The sequence below is a fragment of the Podarcis pityusensis genome, assembly GCF_964106645.2.
Source record: "Podarcis pityusensis genome assembly, chromosome: 3".
In the NCBI taxonomy this organism is placed as follows: domain Eukaryota; kingdom Metazoa; phylum Chordata; class Lepidosauria; order Squamata; family Lacertidae; genus Podarcis; species Podarcis pityusensis.
The window spans coordinates 77,018,427-77,035,615 of NC_138026.1; the positions used below are offsets into that span (position 1 = coordinate 77,018,427).

The 17,189-nt window shown below is 41.3% G+C and overlaps 1 protein-coding gene across 4 annotated transcripts; it reads right to left on the bottom strand.

The window, feature by feature from the left end:
• Window positions 1-4,960: 4,960 nt before the first annotated feature.
• On the bottom strand, window positions 4,961-16,393 carry GNG4 (G protein subunit gamma 4). 4 transcript variants are annotated; one of them, XM_080997826.1, is made up of 3 exons: window positions 16,095-16,393; window positions 10,474-10,582; window positions 4,961-7,280 (listed from the first exon to the last, which is right to left on the bottom strand). In XM_080997826.1, exons 2-3 carry the CDS (start codon window positions 10,570-10,572, stop codon window positions 7,152-7,154), a joined length of 228 nt encoding a protein of 75 aa, XP_080853952.1. In that variant the 5' UTR covers window positions 10,573-10,582; window positions 16,095-16,393; the 3' UTR covers window positions 4,961-7,151. The 4 variants fall into 4 exon arrangements, with proteins under 4 accessions (XP_080853952.1, XP_080853954.1, XP_080853953.1 ...); XM_080997828.1 differs by lacking the exon at window positions 16,095-16,393 and adding an exon at window positions 15,824-15,918; XM_080997827.1 differs by lacking the exon at window positions 16,095-16,393 and adding an exon at window positions 15,703-15,789.
• Window positions 16,394-17,189: the final 796 nt, after the last annotated feature.

Below are 17,189 nucleotides of genomic sequence, written 5' to 3' on the forward strand. Positions count from 1 at the left end.
CTCAAGGGAAACAAGCAGATGCCCCAGCACCGGCTGTTTCCTGACATGCAGGGTTAAATCTCGCTACATTTGCAGGCGGGCGGAGTGGTACGTGGGAATGCACGTTCCTTCTTCTGCTGGCAGCACGCCTGCTAGCGGGACAGGGTTATCCACTGATAACTTTGAAGAATCCGCCAGAATCACAAACGGGACTTAATAAAATTACCTGTACGATGGGAGAGGAGGGCAAGCTGGTGGGGGACTCTTCGTGATTGTGTTTATACACTGAAAATCGATAAAACTTCCCATAATAGAAACCAAAGTTTTCAACGATCCACCTCTGTTGCTGAAAATGCAAATATAGATAAATGTAAATTCCAGTGTCACTGTTGATATCATGAGTCGTTAGTCCAAAGGGCTTCTTCACCAACTGTTGAAATTAGGTTAAATTGAAAAAGCGGGTGGTTCCTGCCTGATGTTTAAATTGACTGTTTTTTAATGATGCTGTATACTGTCCTGGGCTCCTGATTGGGAAGAAGGGCAGTACAGCAATAAAACATGTAATATTTTTTTCGTGTATGTATAGGGAATGGTCCACCTGTTACAGCTATTGACTCTATCGCTTAAGTTGGCCTGATCCAGTCATTTAGTCTCCTAACCCTACCACCCTGCACCTACTGCTGCTAATTGCTTTACTGGTACTGCCCCTATGATTTTAACAGCAGCCTGGCATGCAGAAATCTACCAGGTGAAGCTCTTCCTAATATGGAGATGAAATGATTGTGGGAAGCATCATCTGCTTAATTTTTGCATGGCAAAGACGCAGGAGTAGGACCATTAAAATGCTGGCAAACCCTATATGCGAGACCAAAAATATATATATATATTTGTGTCCACACCTTCTGCAATGAGATTTACACCTTAATTTTCTAGAGTGCACTTGCATTATTCACTGCAATTTATTCCACGTTATCCACATGCTGCAAATTTTATAATTCATTTATATATGTACCCTGACTTCTTATCCATCAGGTTTCTTTATAGTTTTCAGGTAGCTTATAAAATACTTTTCAGCTGTCATAGGTAATGAGGTGCATCTTCAGCAAACATTGATAATGCTAAAGGTGCGTCTCTGTAAGGAGTTAGTTCCACGATTTTGGAGCTACCACAGAAAAAGCTCTTGCCTGGGTTACAAATGGGGGGGGGGGGGAGAGAGACTGAAATCTGATTTCTCTAGGCATCTGCATTTTGAAACAAGCTACCATTCCCAGTCCTATGTGTCCTAGTTCACCATTTCTGGTTTCCTCTGAACGATAGGTCTCTTTTCAGCTGTGATTTGTATAGGAAAATTACAGTAAGAGTAATGTACTGCAAATAGTTAAGGTAAATGATAATTCTTTCTTTAGGTGCTATTTCATTGCATGCTTCAGTCCATTGCCAGTCTCTCACAATATAATTGCATGATCAAGCCTTCTCTTTCACTTAAAGTAAAGGTAAAGGGACCCCTGACCATTAGGTCCAGTCGTGACCGACTCTGGGGTTGCGGCGCTCATCTCGCTTTATTGGCCGAGGGAGCCGGCGTTTGTCCGCAGACAGCTTCCGGGTCATGTGGCCAGCATGACTAAGCTGCTTCTGGCGAACCAGAGCAGCGCACGGAAACGCCGTTTACCTTCCCACTGGAGCGGTTCCTATTTATCTACTTGCACTTTGACGTGCTTCTGAACTGCTAGGTTGGCAGGAGCAGGGACCAAGCAACGGGAGCTCACCCCGTCACGGGGATTCGAACTGCTGACCTTCTGATCGGCAAGTCCTAGGCTCTGTGGTTTAACCCACAGCGCCACCCGTGTCCCGTCTCTTTCACTTACAACATGCATAATTTTATTTATTCATCCAGCAGGTGGCAGCAATAAATCAACCTACAAACCATTTGGAAAGGAGGTTGAAGGAGGAATAAAACAGCTGTAAAAAAGTTATTTCATAAGTATTTTCCCAAAAAAACAATTTCCAAGTGGGAAAGAGCAAGTAATGCATACAGTGTAACATACACTGCACACTTTTGCTAGAAACAAAATACTGTACAGTAGTTATTTTGCTGTACCTACAGAGACCAGGCAGCTATAATCACAGGATTACAGAGAGAACAACGTTGGCAGTAAGGTCAGAGGGAAATGGCATGCAAGAAATGCAGGCTGTGAAGATGAAAGTAAACTTAAATGTAAAATAAGTGCTATTTGTGCAACAGTGTTAACAACACAAACACCTGTAGTCAAAATAAAACCTGCTGTCTCAATTCAGAACTGATGGTAGAATTTGACTTCTTGATGAGCTGTAATTCAGCAGCGTCACACTGGAGTTTCCCTTCAAAGTTCCTTTGTTTAAGGATGGCTTCCTCAAGGTCACTAACAGAGTGTTCTGGGAGGCTGACATGTTCTCCAAGTAGTTTCTGAAAATTTTCCTTTCCGATGTCTGTTTTGAATCCATTTATTCTTTTGCATAGAGGCTAGTCTTCCTGTCCTATGTAGAACACGGGTGTTGCCTGCAGATGGTTTTATATATCACATTGGAAGATGAACAGGTGAATAAACCTTTGAAGCTGGCCAACATTATTAGGTCCTGTTGCCTGTGTACAGATAGGGGTAGAGTTGACTTCTGGGTCACTGCAACGTGTTGGTCCCTGTGCTTTTGCCTTTTGTTGCTGGTGAGCAGCTGTTTAAGGTTCAGTAAATTAGCAAATATATAAATAGTATAATGAAATGGCTAGGAGGATGAGCTGCAAGTGGTGGTTCCTGGTTCAAGCAGCGTCTACTAACTCACAATACAGCCTTACAGTTACCAGCTTTTTTACTGGCCCTTGTGTCTAACATTAGCAATATAGGTTAATATATTCTCCCTAATGCTAGTTTCGTTCATGTAGTCAGGGGTTTTTTGTACCCCCTGACAATTGTACTATATTATGCTGGGCAGAGGACTCCATTTTGTCCCCCAGTCTGTTCAACATTTATGTGAAATCTCTGGGTGAGGTCATTTGGAATGCAGTGTTTTCCTTCCTTTTTTTCCCCTTCTAAAAATATATTTATTTAGAGATACTATGAAATCGTTTACATCTGCATTTAACTTAGTTTCTAATGTCTTAGAAATCTTTAAAAAAGAGAGAGAATACAACACACGCTATGGCCTACATCTTCTAGGTTCACTGTGCCGGTTTAGGCCTTTTCAATTGGAAAAGGATAAGTAAACATGTTGCCATGGTAACTTGCGCAGCCTTGTTAAAATTAAATCAATTATGATGTAGAAAGGGTTCCCTAGTGGAGCTTATTATGAAGAAAGCAACTAATTGTTTTTCTTGCTTTCTAAAGGCATTTTTAAACAAACTGCCATATCTGCTAAATCTCTTTTAAAATGAGAGTCCGGTTTTATTGAGCACAGATATATTACAGTATGATGATAGATAAGGAATGGAATAGGTTTTTATCTTCATAAAACTCTAGGAATGGAAACCATTACACGTGTCAGCTTTTGTCTTGAATTTCATATTTAGGATTCAAAACCAGAAACATAAATTTACATTTAATTAAGAGGCAGCTTCTACAGTGTCCAGGGTGGGTGGAGATGGAAATGGCATACCATGAAGAATCTCGGTGTCAGCTAGCATCCCACACTTACAGCTGCTTCCAGACAGACAGGCTAAGCTTCATCTTCCCTCCAAACACACACTTGACCTACCAAAAGATGCTGAGGATGTACGCAAGAACAGAAGCCTTTGGAGATTTCTTGCAGGGGTAGGGATACTGTCTTGTAGACACAGGGCAATAGCATGAGAATGTGAAAGTACCACTGATTTTAGACAACAATGAGAATGCTCAAAAGTCCTGAACACACAAGGGTAAACACATGTAGTGAGCCAGGCACACATGAGCTAGCCTGACCTTCAATTTGCCCCATGCACTAGTCATCACCTTTAAGGTGATGTCACTGACAATCCTTAATGGGTTCATAGTTACCACTACCCAGCAGGGCAAGCCGTATTACAGTATTCCAGTATGACCCAGGTTAACAAATGGCCCAGTTTTTCCTGAATTCAGGCCATGCCACCCCTTGCCCATTTACTTTCCTGGATTCCCAGCTTTCCTTTCTTTTCTTTCTTTCTTTCTTTTCCTTTCTTTTCTTCTTTCTTTATAAGGCTCTAGCACTTATAAAATCAGATATTTAAGGCAAGATGTGCAGGGAGTATACTGCCCAATCATTTTGTGAGGGGAAAAAGCTTTCTCTCCCACTATGGGAAGTTACAGCTAGAATTGGCACGGAAGGGAAGGAACAGAGATAAAACTGTAGAGTCACAATTCAACTGTCTGGGATTATGGAACTTCTTGGTTCATTTTGCATTTTATTTTTTACCTTCCCTGAAGAAGTGAGACACCCATAGTAAGCAACAGAGAAATATAGGTTATTTGCATACCTCATCTTGGGCAGCATGGCCCTTCAAACAAAAGTTCAAAACTCAAACATTGTCTTATTTTGTTGCAAAAATGTTTTTTTCCTTTCTTAACAGATTAAGCATTTAATAAGTTGTTTTTTAGATTTTTACTTTTTAAACAAAGCATTTTAATGTAGAATACACAAATTAGGCTGGCAAGATACATGAAACTTGTATATTATTACTTTTATTTAAAACCTACCCTTTAACCAGAAGGTTCCCAGCGCAGAATAAAGATCACTAAAATGTAACACAGCAATATCACATAAAAATTATAAAAACCAATTATCATCATAAAACAGCAATCCAGCAGTAGAATTCAGTTCTAAAATCAGTACTCAAAATCTATGAGGGGGAACCGAGGCGAAGAAAGTGTGGTTTGTCCAAAGTTGAAATGAATCCACAGTACCAGAGGGACTTAATCCCAGGTGTGTGATAACAACACACAACTTGTAAAACATTTATACTCTTCTCAAACAAGCAGACAAACTATTACAGAGACAACAATCACAAATCAAAATAACCTTTATTAAAATTAATATTGAAAGCATAAAAAACTTAAATGAGGAGAAAAGGACTGAGGTTCCACAGTAACACTGTTGATCACATAGCAAGGAGCACATTAACTGTATAATTTAGAGGTACTACCTGTTTATCTCGAAGGAAACACCCTGTTCATCCTTGTGCCACAATTTCAAGGGCCTGAAGATATACTTAAGAGTAAGAGCTAACGTACAAAACAAATATAGAAAATACAGTTGTTTAATGTGTGCTGAACTATACTAAGAACATGCAGATGACCAAGACTGGTGGTGGCATTTTGGTGTTGAGCCTGGGATAAAAGCAAATGCTAAATAGCCTATGATTCCATCCTGTAATGGCGATTCATGGTTTACAGTGCGAAGTGTGGAAATCAATATCTGCAAAATTTGTATAAACTTCTGAGCAACAATTCTTCATTTAAACTGAACTGGCCCTGCTAAACTTCAGTATGCCATTTTGACCAGTGAGATGAGATCACCATGGTCTCATTTTGACTTGAAAGTTCTGAATGTACTGAATTATTTAAACAAAAAAACCCTCCATCTCCAAATTCCCTTGAATGGGAACAGGAAGGGTCATTGTTCAGTGGTACAGAACTTTTGTGTGTGTGTGTGTGTGTGTGTGTGTGTGTGTGTGTGTGTGCAGAAGGTCCCAGGCTCAGACTATGGCACCTCCTCATAGGGCTAGAGGATATTCCTATACGAGCCTCCATCAGGATAGAACAATTTAAATAAGCAAGAAGAAAATAGCAATTTAAATCACTGAGTTAAGTTTTCCACTGATACTTCATATATATTTCCTAAGTGGTGCAAATCTGACCCCTAACCATGTTAACTTGCAAGTAAATAGAGTATTTACAGTTTTTTACCCTTGCATTCTCATTTCAGCATTGCCTTTCTTTGTTGTATGCATTTTTGCATGTTTCCCTTTTTTTACGTATTAAGAAAAAATATTCCAATGGAGGGTGCTTCTTACCACCAGCAACTATGACAGTTTTTGAGGTTTAGAAAACAATCCTATACCCTTTTTTACCTGGGAATAAGTCCCATTGAACTTAGTGGGACATCTGAGTACATATGTGCTGCAAGTTTGGGATATGGAAACCTGCACAACTAGACAAATTTTGTCTTCTCTTCCCTCTTCCCTTGTGCTGCTCCATTCTGCTTCACTTTGCCTGATTCACCCTCACAAAAACGAAGTAGCAAATAAAATGAAATAGCCATGACCAATTGGCTGACGCAAGATCTGATATAGTTACTGGGCAGGCTAAAACAATTTGTTTTCATCAAGCAAAAATGAATTGCCTATGTTTGTTTAGTTGGTAGAGTATAAATATTCCTATCTGAGAAATGATCAAACGGGTTTGTCATTTACACATGAAAAGCCTGCTTTAATTCAATATGCCTGGTAGGGCTAACATTTTAATAGCCAGATTATTTAACATTAACCTAGTTATCATTTGAAAAACGTAATATTTACATTTTTAAAATATTAAAAATTCTAATTTTTAAAAGCTTATCATCATCAATGTTTATCCACTATGCACAGACAATGTGGTCTGACTTGGTCAAAGGCATCTTCCTATGTTTCTAAGGGGCAGAAATTTTTTAACGGTTGTCTATAAGATAGGGGAAAGTTAGATTTCTAAAAGGTCCAGTGTTTTGAGATGTCACTAAGCACAACAATTTGCTGAACTCTTAAATAAAAATACAAAGGATTTTTAAAAGTTGAGAGTACATATTGCTCATCTTGGTATCAGAATCTCTCACAGACACACACACTCTAACTAGCAAAATCGAACCATCATATAACTATAGCTGTCCACTGTTCCCCTTTTTTAAGGGAAATTCCCTTATTCTGAATAGGATTCCTCGCAAGAAAAGGGAAAAGTTGACAGCTATGCATATAACTGAAACCAAATAAGGCTCCTTCGTTAAAAAAATAAGTCGACAGAAACATTTAGTACAAAGGACTGGTTTTTTAAAATTGGCATTAGACTAGCCTTCCATGTAGAATACTTATATTAACTTAAGAACATACTGTGTTCTTAGCAAGTCAGTTTTGGACTAAATTATTGTACAGAAGATGTCTTGAGGAAAAGCATGCACCATCAGTAATGTTTTCTCCCAAAGGTCATTTTTAATTGCAAGGTGATTCAGAGAATAGTACACAAGAGCTTCTTCTCCCGGAAGGGATTTTCAGATGTGGGCACTGGAATAATAAGGGGATCTTCTCCCATGTGAGCATCGCAGTATGCCAATAAATCAGCCGCAGCCTTGGATACCTAGAAAGGTTTAGAACAAAAAAACGAGGGAGGGGGGAGACAGAAACCTAAGCATCATCACTGCTGCCACAGGGCCAATGGAATCTGTTGAAATATTTACACAGAGTACTGATTTGCACTAATAAAAGCAAAAACACACCTCAGAGCACATAATCTTTATACTCAAACCTGGGCACTGGGCAGCAAGAAGGGTCCTCTTAATAGGCAAATGAAGAATGCCCTGGGGGCACAGCATGCCATCGCAAACCCAGAAATATGTTGCTTTTTGGTAAATGTATAAAGCAACCCTACATATTCTGTAGTTCATTATGATAATTCATTTGCCTTCTCCACGATTGTGGCAGTGCCTGAAAATGGTGCCCACACAGGCTGAACCGGTAGAAAGTGTATAATTACTTTTTAATGTGAAGAACATGTTCAGCTCATTTGCTGTCTTGCTGCATCTTTTATCAGATGTTTTATAGTGTTGACTGGAGAATCAGAAGAGCTCCATTGAACTCTCAACTGGTTAAAACGAAACAAAATGAAGGAGGACAATATATAAAGACTATCATTATCTTTGTTTAAATGGTGTGTTAGACTTGGGTTAGATTTAGACAGTGATGTCTTTGTAGTGGGTGGTGGCTCTGAGATTATCCACATTGTTCCTTATCACAGATATAACACCCAGTTAGCAACTAGCAGAACTGCACCAAGTCCCAAAAAGCTCTCCTGGGTATGACCTAGTGCAATAGGAAAATGGACAAAGGCAGCAGGGTGGGAGGAAACTAGCTACCGGTAATCCTCTACAACACCAGAGTAAGTTGAATTTCATTTGGGAAACATTTCCTTCATGTAACAGTACAACTTGGAACCACTCAGACATAGCTTCTGCTGGTTTCCTGGCCTCCCTGCCTCACTACACAGTGAATGCAGAAGAGCAATTGTGGGCTAAACCTACTTATTGATAAAGACTAAACCAGTACAGTGGTACCTCGAGTTAAGTACTTAATTCGTTCTGGAGGTCCGTTCTTAACCTGAAGCACCACTTTAGCTAATGGGGCCTCCTGCTGCTGCTGCACCGCCGGAGCATGATTTCTGTTCTCATCCTGTAGCAAAGTTCTTAACCTGAGGTACTATTTCTGAGTTAACGGAGTCTGTAACCTGAAGCGTCTGTAACCTGAAGTGTCCGTAACCCAAGGTACCACTGTAGTACAGAACCCTCAGTGCAACTTCCACTTTTTGCTCAGTGTATATTGCAATGAGCTTCCTTGTCCAAGACATGAGGATAAATATTACGTTATTTATAAAAAATATATATGTACTACTATCCATATATGAAATGAAAAACCATACATACAAACAAAAACTATGTAAAACTTTAAAATCAGAAATCACATCTGCATATAACTACCACTAAATCTTCCTTAACTGATCCTTCAGATACTTGCTCTTTGGTTCTAACAACTTCCATTTATTCCAGTAAAATCTGAAATAATCAAAGACTGAGTTATTCTGTTTTATAGATTCATCTTTTGAGAGATGGTAGTTTCGTGTGATGAATGTCTCAAAGTTAAAGGAGATGGATGGGCAAAATTATCTTTGACACCTCCCAGTTCCATGCTTCTCCATTAACTGAAAGTAATACTCCTTCCTTCTCCTGCCCTCTTTCATATACTACATATATATTACCACATCCTCCACCTCCTCCTCAAGATAAAATGACTACTCAGGGGCTCAAGTTATCAAACATTTGAGATTTTAGCGTGAGTTAACAGCCTTGAGGAGAACTGTGGAATTTTACCATTACATTTCAGAGCAAAGGAGGTGATTAGAAGCAGCCCAAGTTAGAACATAATCCTGTTAGATACACTATAATTATAAGATTCAGTGACAAGAGAAAATGCTGCAATTACTACAGTCACCTTCCATGACAAGACAGACATAATTGCTATTCTTGTGACAACGCCCACTCTGCTTTTGCTTTGTCTAAAATGAGCACATCCACAAACATCTCCGTAACGCCACTGTTGATCTCACAACACTTATTTTAGAGATATTTGCTCAGCCTCTTTTTAAAAAGGGGAAGAGAGAAAACACAATAGCTATTGTATATAACTGTGTGTGATCTGTCACTTGTAATAAAAAACAGTGTTTCTTGATTGGAAGGCAGCAAGATCAACCCATTGGATAGCCACAGACATTTAGTTACACAAATGATTTATATCACTCTTGTCTAATTCATTAAAAATTTCACTAACCTTCTTCCTTAAAAAAAAATACTCTCACAATAACAGTGGCGTATGAGTTTCTGGATCATAGCTTCTCCTTTAAGACACACACACACACACACACACACACACACACACACAACAAAGATGCATCTTGTGGACTAATAATGTATTTACACTTATACCTCACTTTTCCTCTGATGAAGGCACAGTGGCTTACAAATGGTTCCTAGGCCTCTACTATTCAAGCAGCAAACAGGATTAGACCTGTTTATCTTTAGAAGCAGAGTCACTTGCTTTTATAACTTCAAGCAAAATCTTCAAGCAAAATCTGCTTTGGCACAGTCTTAACACTTTCAATACACATGTGCTTATGGAGGTGCTTTCAGAAGCTACTTTTGCTTTGTAGCTGAAGGTATCCAGTTTCAGTTTCTGACAAGGAAAAAACAGCAGATTTGCCATTTGTGTTTCGCTTTTAATGCCATTGGATGATTGTGAATTCAACTTGTACCACCATTTAATTTATTACTGCAGAAAGCGGGCCCTTTGTATAGCAAGCTGAAAATGTAAAGACCATCAAGGCTTTAGAATGCCTCTGAATCCTATTTTGTTCAATGTAGCAAAAGTAAATTGTACTCTGAAAAGAATGCATCAAGTCTGACATTTAATAAGTACACTGACTCCTTTAGGAAAGGAAATAATGTACCTTTTCCTGAATTAAGAGGAGAGATGGCCCTTATCAAGAGAGAGCGAGATTTATCTACAGTGAGAGGTGGCTACAAAGCTCGTCAAGAAATCATTTTGGTGTAATCTGATCCTCAAGTCAACAGCCAACTGATTTTCAGGCATGAGATGTACATCCTGTCAATGCTAGAAATGTGTCCTTTGTTTCACCACAAGCTGACCAAATATTTATGCACCCCAAGAATAAACATTATATTATGATGTAATATATGTAGACATAGTAACAGTTTGAAATTTACCTTTATCCTGTCCAGATATGCCTCCATTTTCAGCTGCTCCACTGCTTTTCTTGCTTGAGATATATTTGTCGTACTGTTATTAGCCATTACCTCCTTCATCCTCCTTTTTCTAGAACAATAAAAATTACAGCATGGGGAAAATGCTCAAATTCCAAATGTAAACAAATCAAAGCATATATTCCTTTCTAGCCATGTTTTTATCCTTAGATCATGCTCTCATTTCATACATCATGGCATGGAAAAGTGTCACAATTTACCTCCACAAACCCTCTTTTCTCAAAAATTTTCCAGTACAGTGGTACCTCGGATTACATACGCTTGAGGTTACAGACTCCCCTAACCCAGAAATAGTACCTCAGGTTAAGAACTTTGCTTCAGGATGAGAACAGAAGTACTTAATTTGTTCCGGAGGGCCGTTCTTAACCTGAAACTGTTCTTAATCTGAAGCACCACTTTAGCTAACGGGGCCTCCTGCTGCCGCCGCGCTGCTGCTGCTGCACAATTTCTGTTCTCATCCTGAAGCAAAGTTCTTAACCCGAGGTACTATTTCTGGGTTAGCGGAGTCTGTAACCTGAAGCGTATGTAACCTGAAGCGTATGTAACCCGAGGTACCACTGTATCTAGTTTTCTTTACTAGCAACAGATTACACTTATACCAATCAGGTCAGGCCACATTTCTATGCTAAAGAAGGAGCCATGAAACAGGTTATATATCAAAGCAGCGATAGTAAAGACTCAGATCTCTGTATAGCAGCGGCTAGTGTGACCAACACTAGTGATCATGGCAGCCTACTAGCTAAATTTGGAGTATAAATTTCAGGGGGAGGAGGTTCATTTATGAAACAGGCCATACCTCTGGGGTCCCATGGGTAATATGGTGTGCTTTCAGACACCACCATTGCAACCCGCCAAGGCCCCCTCCCAGGTGTCCCCCCCCACAATGGATGGCACTGGGCTGGCTAGAAATAAAGGTGAAGACATCCAGTCACCCCACCCTCTTATCTCCATTTCCCCAGAATGCTTCTGGTACGTGCTTTTCCCATTTGGTGTTTGATTCGCCTGCTTTTTCTCTGGTTTGGGTGTATTGCCAAATACGCCTCTGGGTCCCAAAAGGCTGGTAGCCTATACCATACATGGACTACTCTCACCAAAAGACCCCACGCAAGACTATTTTAAATTTTATGATCAAATCACTCCCTAGTTTTTTAGAATGGAGAAAGCTATCTCATGACTTGGTTTCTCTTAGGGCCTGCTAAGTCCCTGAATCATGCATTTGTCTTTCAACTGAAGGCTGATGAAATAACCTAGATGACAAGTGTAAGCAAATGGTGCTGCTTAAAGACAAGTGTGGATTCACACTTGATGTTAAATTGTTGGCTAAATTGGAAGATGATGCCTTTGAAAAGGGCTGAAAAGATGTTTCTCCAGTGGGCACTAGGACACTGCCTCCCAAGTGGGAATTGATTCAACGGAGTTATTGACTGAGATCAAGAGAATTTATAAGTTATATAATCAACCTCAAAATAATAATAATAATGCAGGTCTGTCAGCCCTTCAATTTATCCATAAACATAATATTCAATATATTTACCCCAATTTATGTGTAGTACTTATTCTCATTGCATCTGGTGAGATGTAATTTTCAAAGCTGAAATTGATAAAATTACCCGCACTCTTCTATGCCTCAAGAATACCTATTAGAATTAGCACTGAATTCAGATGAATGTTGGGAGAGGTTTGCATTACAATGATCTGATTGAGAACTTTGCTTCCAAGAAGGCTCAAAAAGTTCATTTCATTACATAGGGTACTAGGGAATTGCCTCTTAAATAATTAATCACTGTACCATTATTTATCAGTGAAATGGCTATCACCAATTCACCATATAACCCCCCCATGATGATGCCATACAACATGCTTTTTAAGGGGGTAGGCTTTCTCTGTTTCTCCATCACATGTGGAGGCAACAACTTGTATTCATATATTTGCGTTGTAGTGTTGATATGCTATATGAATCTTTTCCACTCCAGTTGTAATAAAAATTGACCACAATGCATGCGTTATGATACTTTTATCCGTACTTTCATTGAAGCTTTATGTACAGTGGTACCTTGGTTGTCGAACGCAATCCGTTCCGGAAGTCCATCCAACTTCCAGAAATGTTCGACAACCAAGGCGTGGCTTCCAATTGGCTGCAGAAGCTTCCTGCATGCAACTGGAAGCTGCAGAAGCCACGTTGGACGTTTGGCTTCCAAATAATGTTCACAAACCACAAATCACTTCCGGGTTTGTGGCATTCGTTCAAAGCCAAAGCATTCAAGTTGCAAGGCGTTCGGGATCCAAGGTACGACTGTATAGAACTGAGTGAAATTTTATGCCTGACTTGCTTTCACATCTTTAAGGGCCCCCATAAATGACTGCCATTTATTTCACAGCAGGAACAGTGATGTCATCTCCTAGAGCCCCATTTTTCAACTCTGCATGCCAAAAACATTTTTCTCATAGAGAAAACCCACCAAATAAGCTAGGCCATAGAAGAGGCAGCTTGCACAGCTATGAGGTAAACTGCCACTTTTAGTTGGAAAAATTCCAGAGCCTCTTTATTATCACCAAACAAAATGTGGGGAAAAATTCAAGTCCACCCAAACTTTTAATCATGTAGGATGTTAAACAAAACATATCGGAAGGGGGTATCTGGGGGGAGGGAGGAATATTGCCTTGGTATTGAAGCCATAATATCTGCATTGGCCCAAAGTTCATTTTTTTGTTCTATATAGCCTAAGAATGTATGTGGCTAAACAGCGCTGGTGCTTCAGGTTTTACTTTTGCACACACACACTTCTTTCACTCTGTAAGCTGAGAGTCATGGATGTGGTGCTAAACAAAACACTGGATAGCCCCCCAGGAAACCAATGTTTCCTTGTTGGTGGAAGATGGAAGCATTGATTTTGAGACACTTCTGTTAAATGCAGAAAGTGGTGGAAAGTTGATAGCAGATAGAGGTTCTTATTACACAACCATTGCCTTGCAGTTCAGCTGACTTTTTTTTGTTTTGGACAACTGAGGCCAATACAAGCATATCCACCTATCTATTTCCAAAGTCAAAACCTGAACAGAGTCTGGCTTTGGAAAACTATATCTGTGTGTGGTGGGGGTGGGAAATACAGCAGGAGAGGGTCTCTCTATCTCTATGCACAGTCCCTATGCATAGTCCCTCTATCTGCAACAGAAGGGGACACCCACCCACCTCAGAGGTTTTCAGCACCAAATCAGGGACTGTTCTTCGGCTCCTAAAAAGATCCTGAAGGTGGAGAACTAGACACAGATTGAGTGAAGATTGAGTTCACTGTCTATATAAAGGACTATAAGGCATGATATCCCCTGTGAATTTTGATCGGTCTAATCTTTTGGGGTTGTTGTTTTTTCCTTTTTAATGAATGCACTCAACACTGAATGTAGGAGCAGATGGGGCTCATCAACCTGGGAAGGAATCCCATCTAGGAGAAGGAAAACTCTGATCCTAAACCTCCACTGCCTTGCAGGCTATCTTCAGGAGAAGAAAAGGCTAAGAAGTAAACCTTGCACAAATCCAGAGTGGGGTCCCAAAGATGGTACAATGGCACCTTGTATGCCTCCTGGCAATTCCTGCAGCCAAGCTGGTGCCAAACATATTGCTCTGCTTTCCTTCAGACTACATCAGTGAGGGCAAGGGGAACGGGTCTTGTTGTATGGGCAGCCCAGAACCTCCACACACACTGCCTGGACTTATGCCCTGGGGAAGTCACTTTGTGATACTAACTCAGCAGTTTGACTTCTCTCAAGCCAGACGGGTGCCAACAATTCAGCAATGGATGTACGCATGGATCTATTTTTACAGTAATGGGAGAAAAGCACTAAGCAGAAAAAGATTACAAATCCTAGTTTTGCATTTTGACAAGTTTGCCATAACATAAAAGCCCTCTGAAATGAAGCCAAAGGGTTATCTAGTCTTATCACCTCTTTCCCCACTGACCAACCAGATGCTTATGGGAAGCCCACAAGGACAGTCCTCTCCTGCTGATGTTTCCCATGAATTTATCTAATCCACTTTAAAGCTATCTAAGTATGCACTGTGTGAAGAAGTGCTTCCTTTTTTCTGTCCCAAATCTTCCACTGCTTGGCTTCATTGGAAGACCCCCCCACCCCCAGTCACAGGAGAAGAAAACCTCTCAATCCATTTTCTCCACCACATGCATAATTTTATGGAGCTGTATTGCGATGCATTCTTACTTGTCTTTTGTCATTCCTTCTCCTCATGATTATGCTTATGCTGTGCCAGTTGTGCCCTGCTCATCTCACTCGGGACACTGTGATACCTTCTGCAGCACAAGCTTCTATTTGCACTCAGGAAGCTACGAAACTGGGGGGAGGGGGGGAGCGTGCACTAGGAGTCTGCCTGTCTTAAAAATATTCAGATTTATTTGAACAAGATTTTCAAATGCATGTCAAGCAAGAGATATCTGCTTTCAGCAGGAGGTCATCTTGATAAGCATTCTCACACAGCTCACACATGTCTGCAGAATTCTGGGAAATACGTGCCAAAATTGGCTTATTGCCTTTCTTGGCTACCATCTCCTTTGTCTACCATCTCTCCACGTTCATAATGTTCAAATTGTTCTGAACAAGCATCACTTTTTACATAATAACCCCTCTCCAATCAGTATTGCAATGGCCACTGGAATCCAGGATTTTCCGGGTGATCTAGGCAGACATGAAGGCTCTTCTGATAACAGAGGCTAGGTTGCAGGTTACCTTTAGGGAAACTCACAGTACCCATTATTTCTTACTAGTAGACTGACCCAAGTGAGAGGTACCAGAGCCATTAGGGTTGTGATGATTCTGGCCAACAAATCACATGTGAGCCATTAAAATACAAAACTGGCACACTTCCTTCAAGTGGTATAGAAACCCCCATCTTGTCTAACCTAGAAAACACCAAGCTTCATTTGCATCAGGTTGTCTAGAACTCACTCCTTGGACCTACAAGCTCAACCGCAGAAACATGTGCACAATGGAAAAGTATGTTTCAGAGCAAGTACAGAGTGCATAGCCCAACCACCCATTTCTGATGCCAGGAAATACATGTTTTCAAGATCGGGCAGCTTACACCCCACTATTTTTCCTTGTCAATCCATCTCCCTACTCCCAGGGAGCCATTACCTTTAGGATTAGGTAGAACACTACTCTCACCTGGAAAGACTATCCCATTATTCAGTAGTTCCTTCCCAAGTTACCACATTTGCGGATAAGCAGAGTATCCTTGAAGTCAACCCTGTAAGATGTGCGAGTGATTAAAATATGATTTTCTTACATGCACGCAGGACCCGGGTCTCACAGGCGTATCTGTCTATAAGGACTAACAGGCACTTATACACCTTGCAGTATGTTGCTCCCTCGCCCATCACAGAGAACACGAGATCGACAAACGCTGGAACCAACCCACGCGAAGGGATCCCTGAAGCTTGCGCCCCGGGAAGTCTCCGACTCCCGCCCCAGATTGGGCGAGACACCGACCCAGCCTAGCGGTCTGCTGCTTTCCTTTGCTTGCCTACTTTCCCATTTCCATTCCTTCCTTGACTCACCCCTTGCAGACGACGACGGAGGCTCGGGACCGTCCGAGGGACTCGACGGCGGAGCAGCGCGAAGCGGGCACCTCACGCCCCGGCTACAACCAGGCTCGCGTCGAGGCGCCACATGCCTGTCCGGCGCGGGGGGTTTGAAGGAGCACGGCCGGCCCACCACGCCCTGCTAGACGCGCCTCCCTCCCGGAAAAGGGCCCGGCGGGACCCGCGGGGTTGCTCAGCCGCCTGCCCTCCTGCGACGGTAGAGCCCAGCCAAGCTCTTCGCAGGCTTTGAGCAAGGCAGGCGGGGGCGCGCGCGCACCCCCGACGGAAAGGAATTCCAGCTCGTGACGTCAATGGAGTTGGGTGGGAGAGCAAGAAAGAGCGCGCTTCCATACCTACTAGCTACTCCTGGCTTCTCATGTGTATATATATATATATATCTTTTATTTAATGAGGGCAGCCCGTCTGCGGGGTGTCGCGTGTTGTAGGACGAGAGAAACGTGTGTGAATTTCCATCGCGCAAATTAAAGTGATCAGAGTCTCTGTCTCTCTCTCTCTCTCTCTGCCCATCCCAGCAACGTTTCTGCCTCTTAAGCAACGCAGAAATTTCCCTAGAAATAGGGAAGAACGCTCGGAATTCCTTCCAACCCATGAAAGCTAACATAGTGTTTACTGTTTATATAGGCCGCCATGTTATTTTGGTATGAACTGGCAGAAAGAAAGAGGCACTAAACCAATCCCAACGTTTAAATAACCAAATAAAGCTGTATGGAGTGGGCCCTGAAAGAGGTGTTCACGGGTTCACTTTTGCACATGGGGGGGGGGGGAGGGCGGATTCGGGATGACACACTTGTGGGTTAACTGGGGACCAGCAAAATAATATTGCTCATAGTAACAGTGTCACAAACCGATTTGGATTTGATTAATAGGGAAAGGTCATCCCATCTCAATCTGTAATTTAACATGACAAGTGTGAGGGGTGAGTAAGAGCTGCTTCACACTTTGAGAAGGAATCGTGTTTGCCAGTGATATACAGATGGTTCCCATAGCGAACACGGAAAAAGTGTGAAGGACAAAGAAGCGTTCCTAAAACATTTTGTTAGCCACGCTCCA

What these genes read in the sequence shown, in the direction of transcription:
- GNG4 (XM_080997825.1), bottom strand. An exon ending in CATATCTGGACAGGATAAAG is followed by an intron (nt 7,281 to 10,473) that starts GTAAATTTCAAA and finishes AAACCTTTCTAG; the next exon opens with GTATCCAAGGCTGCGGCTGA.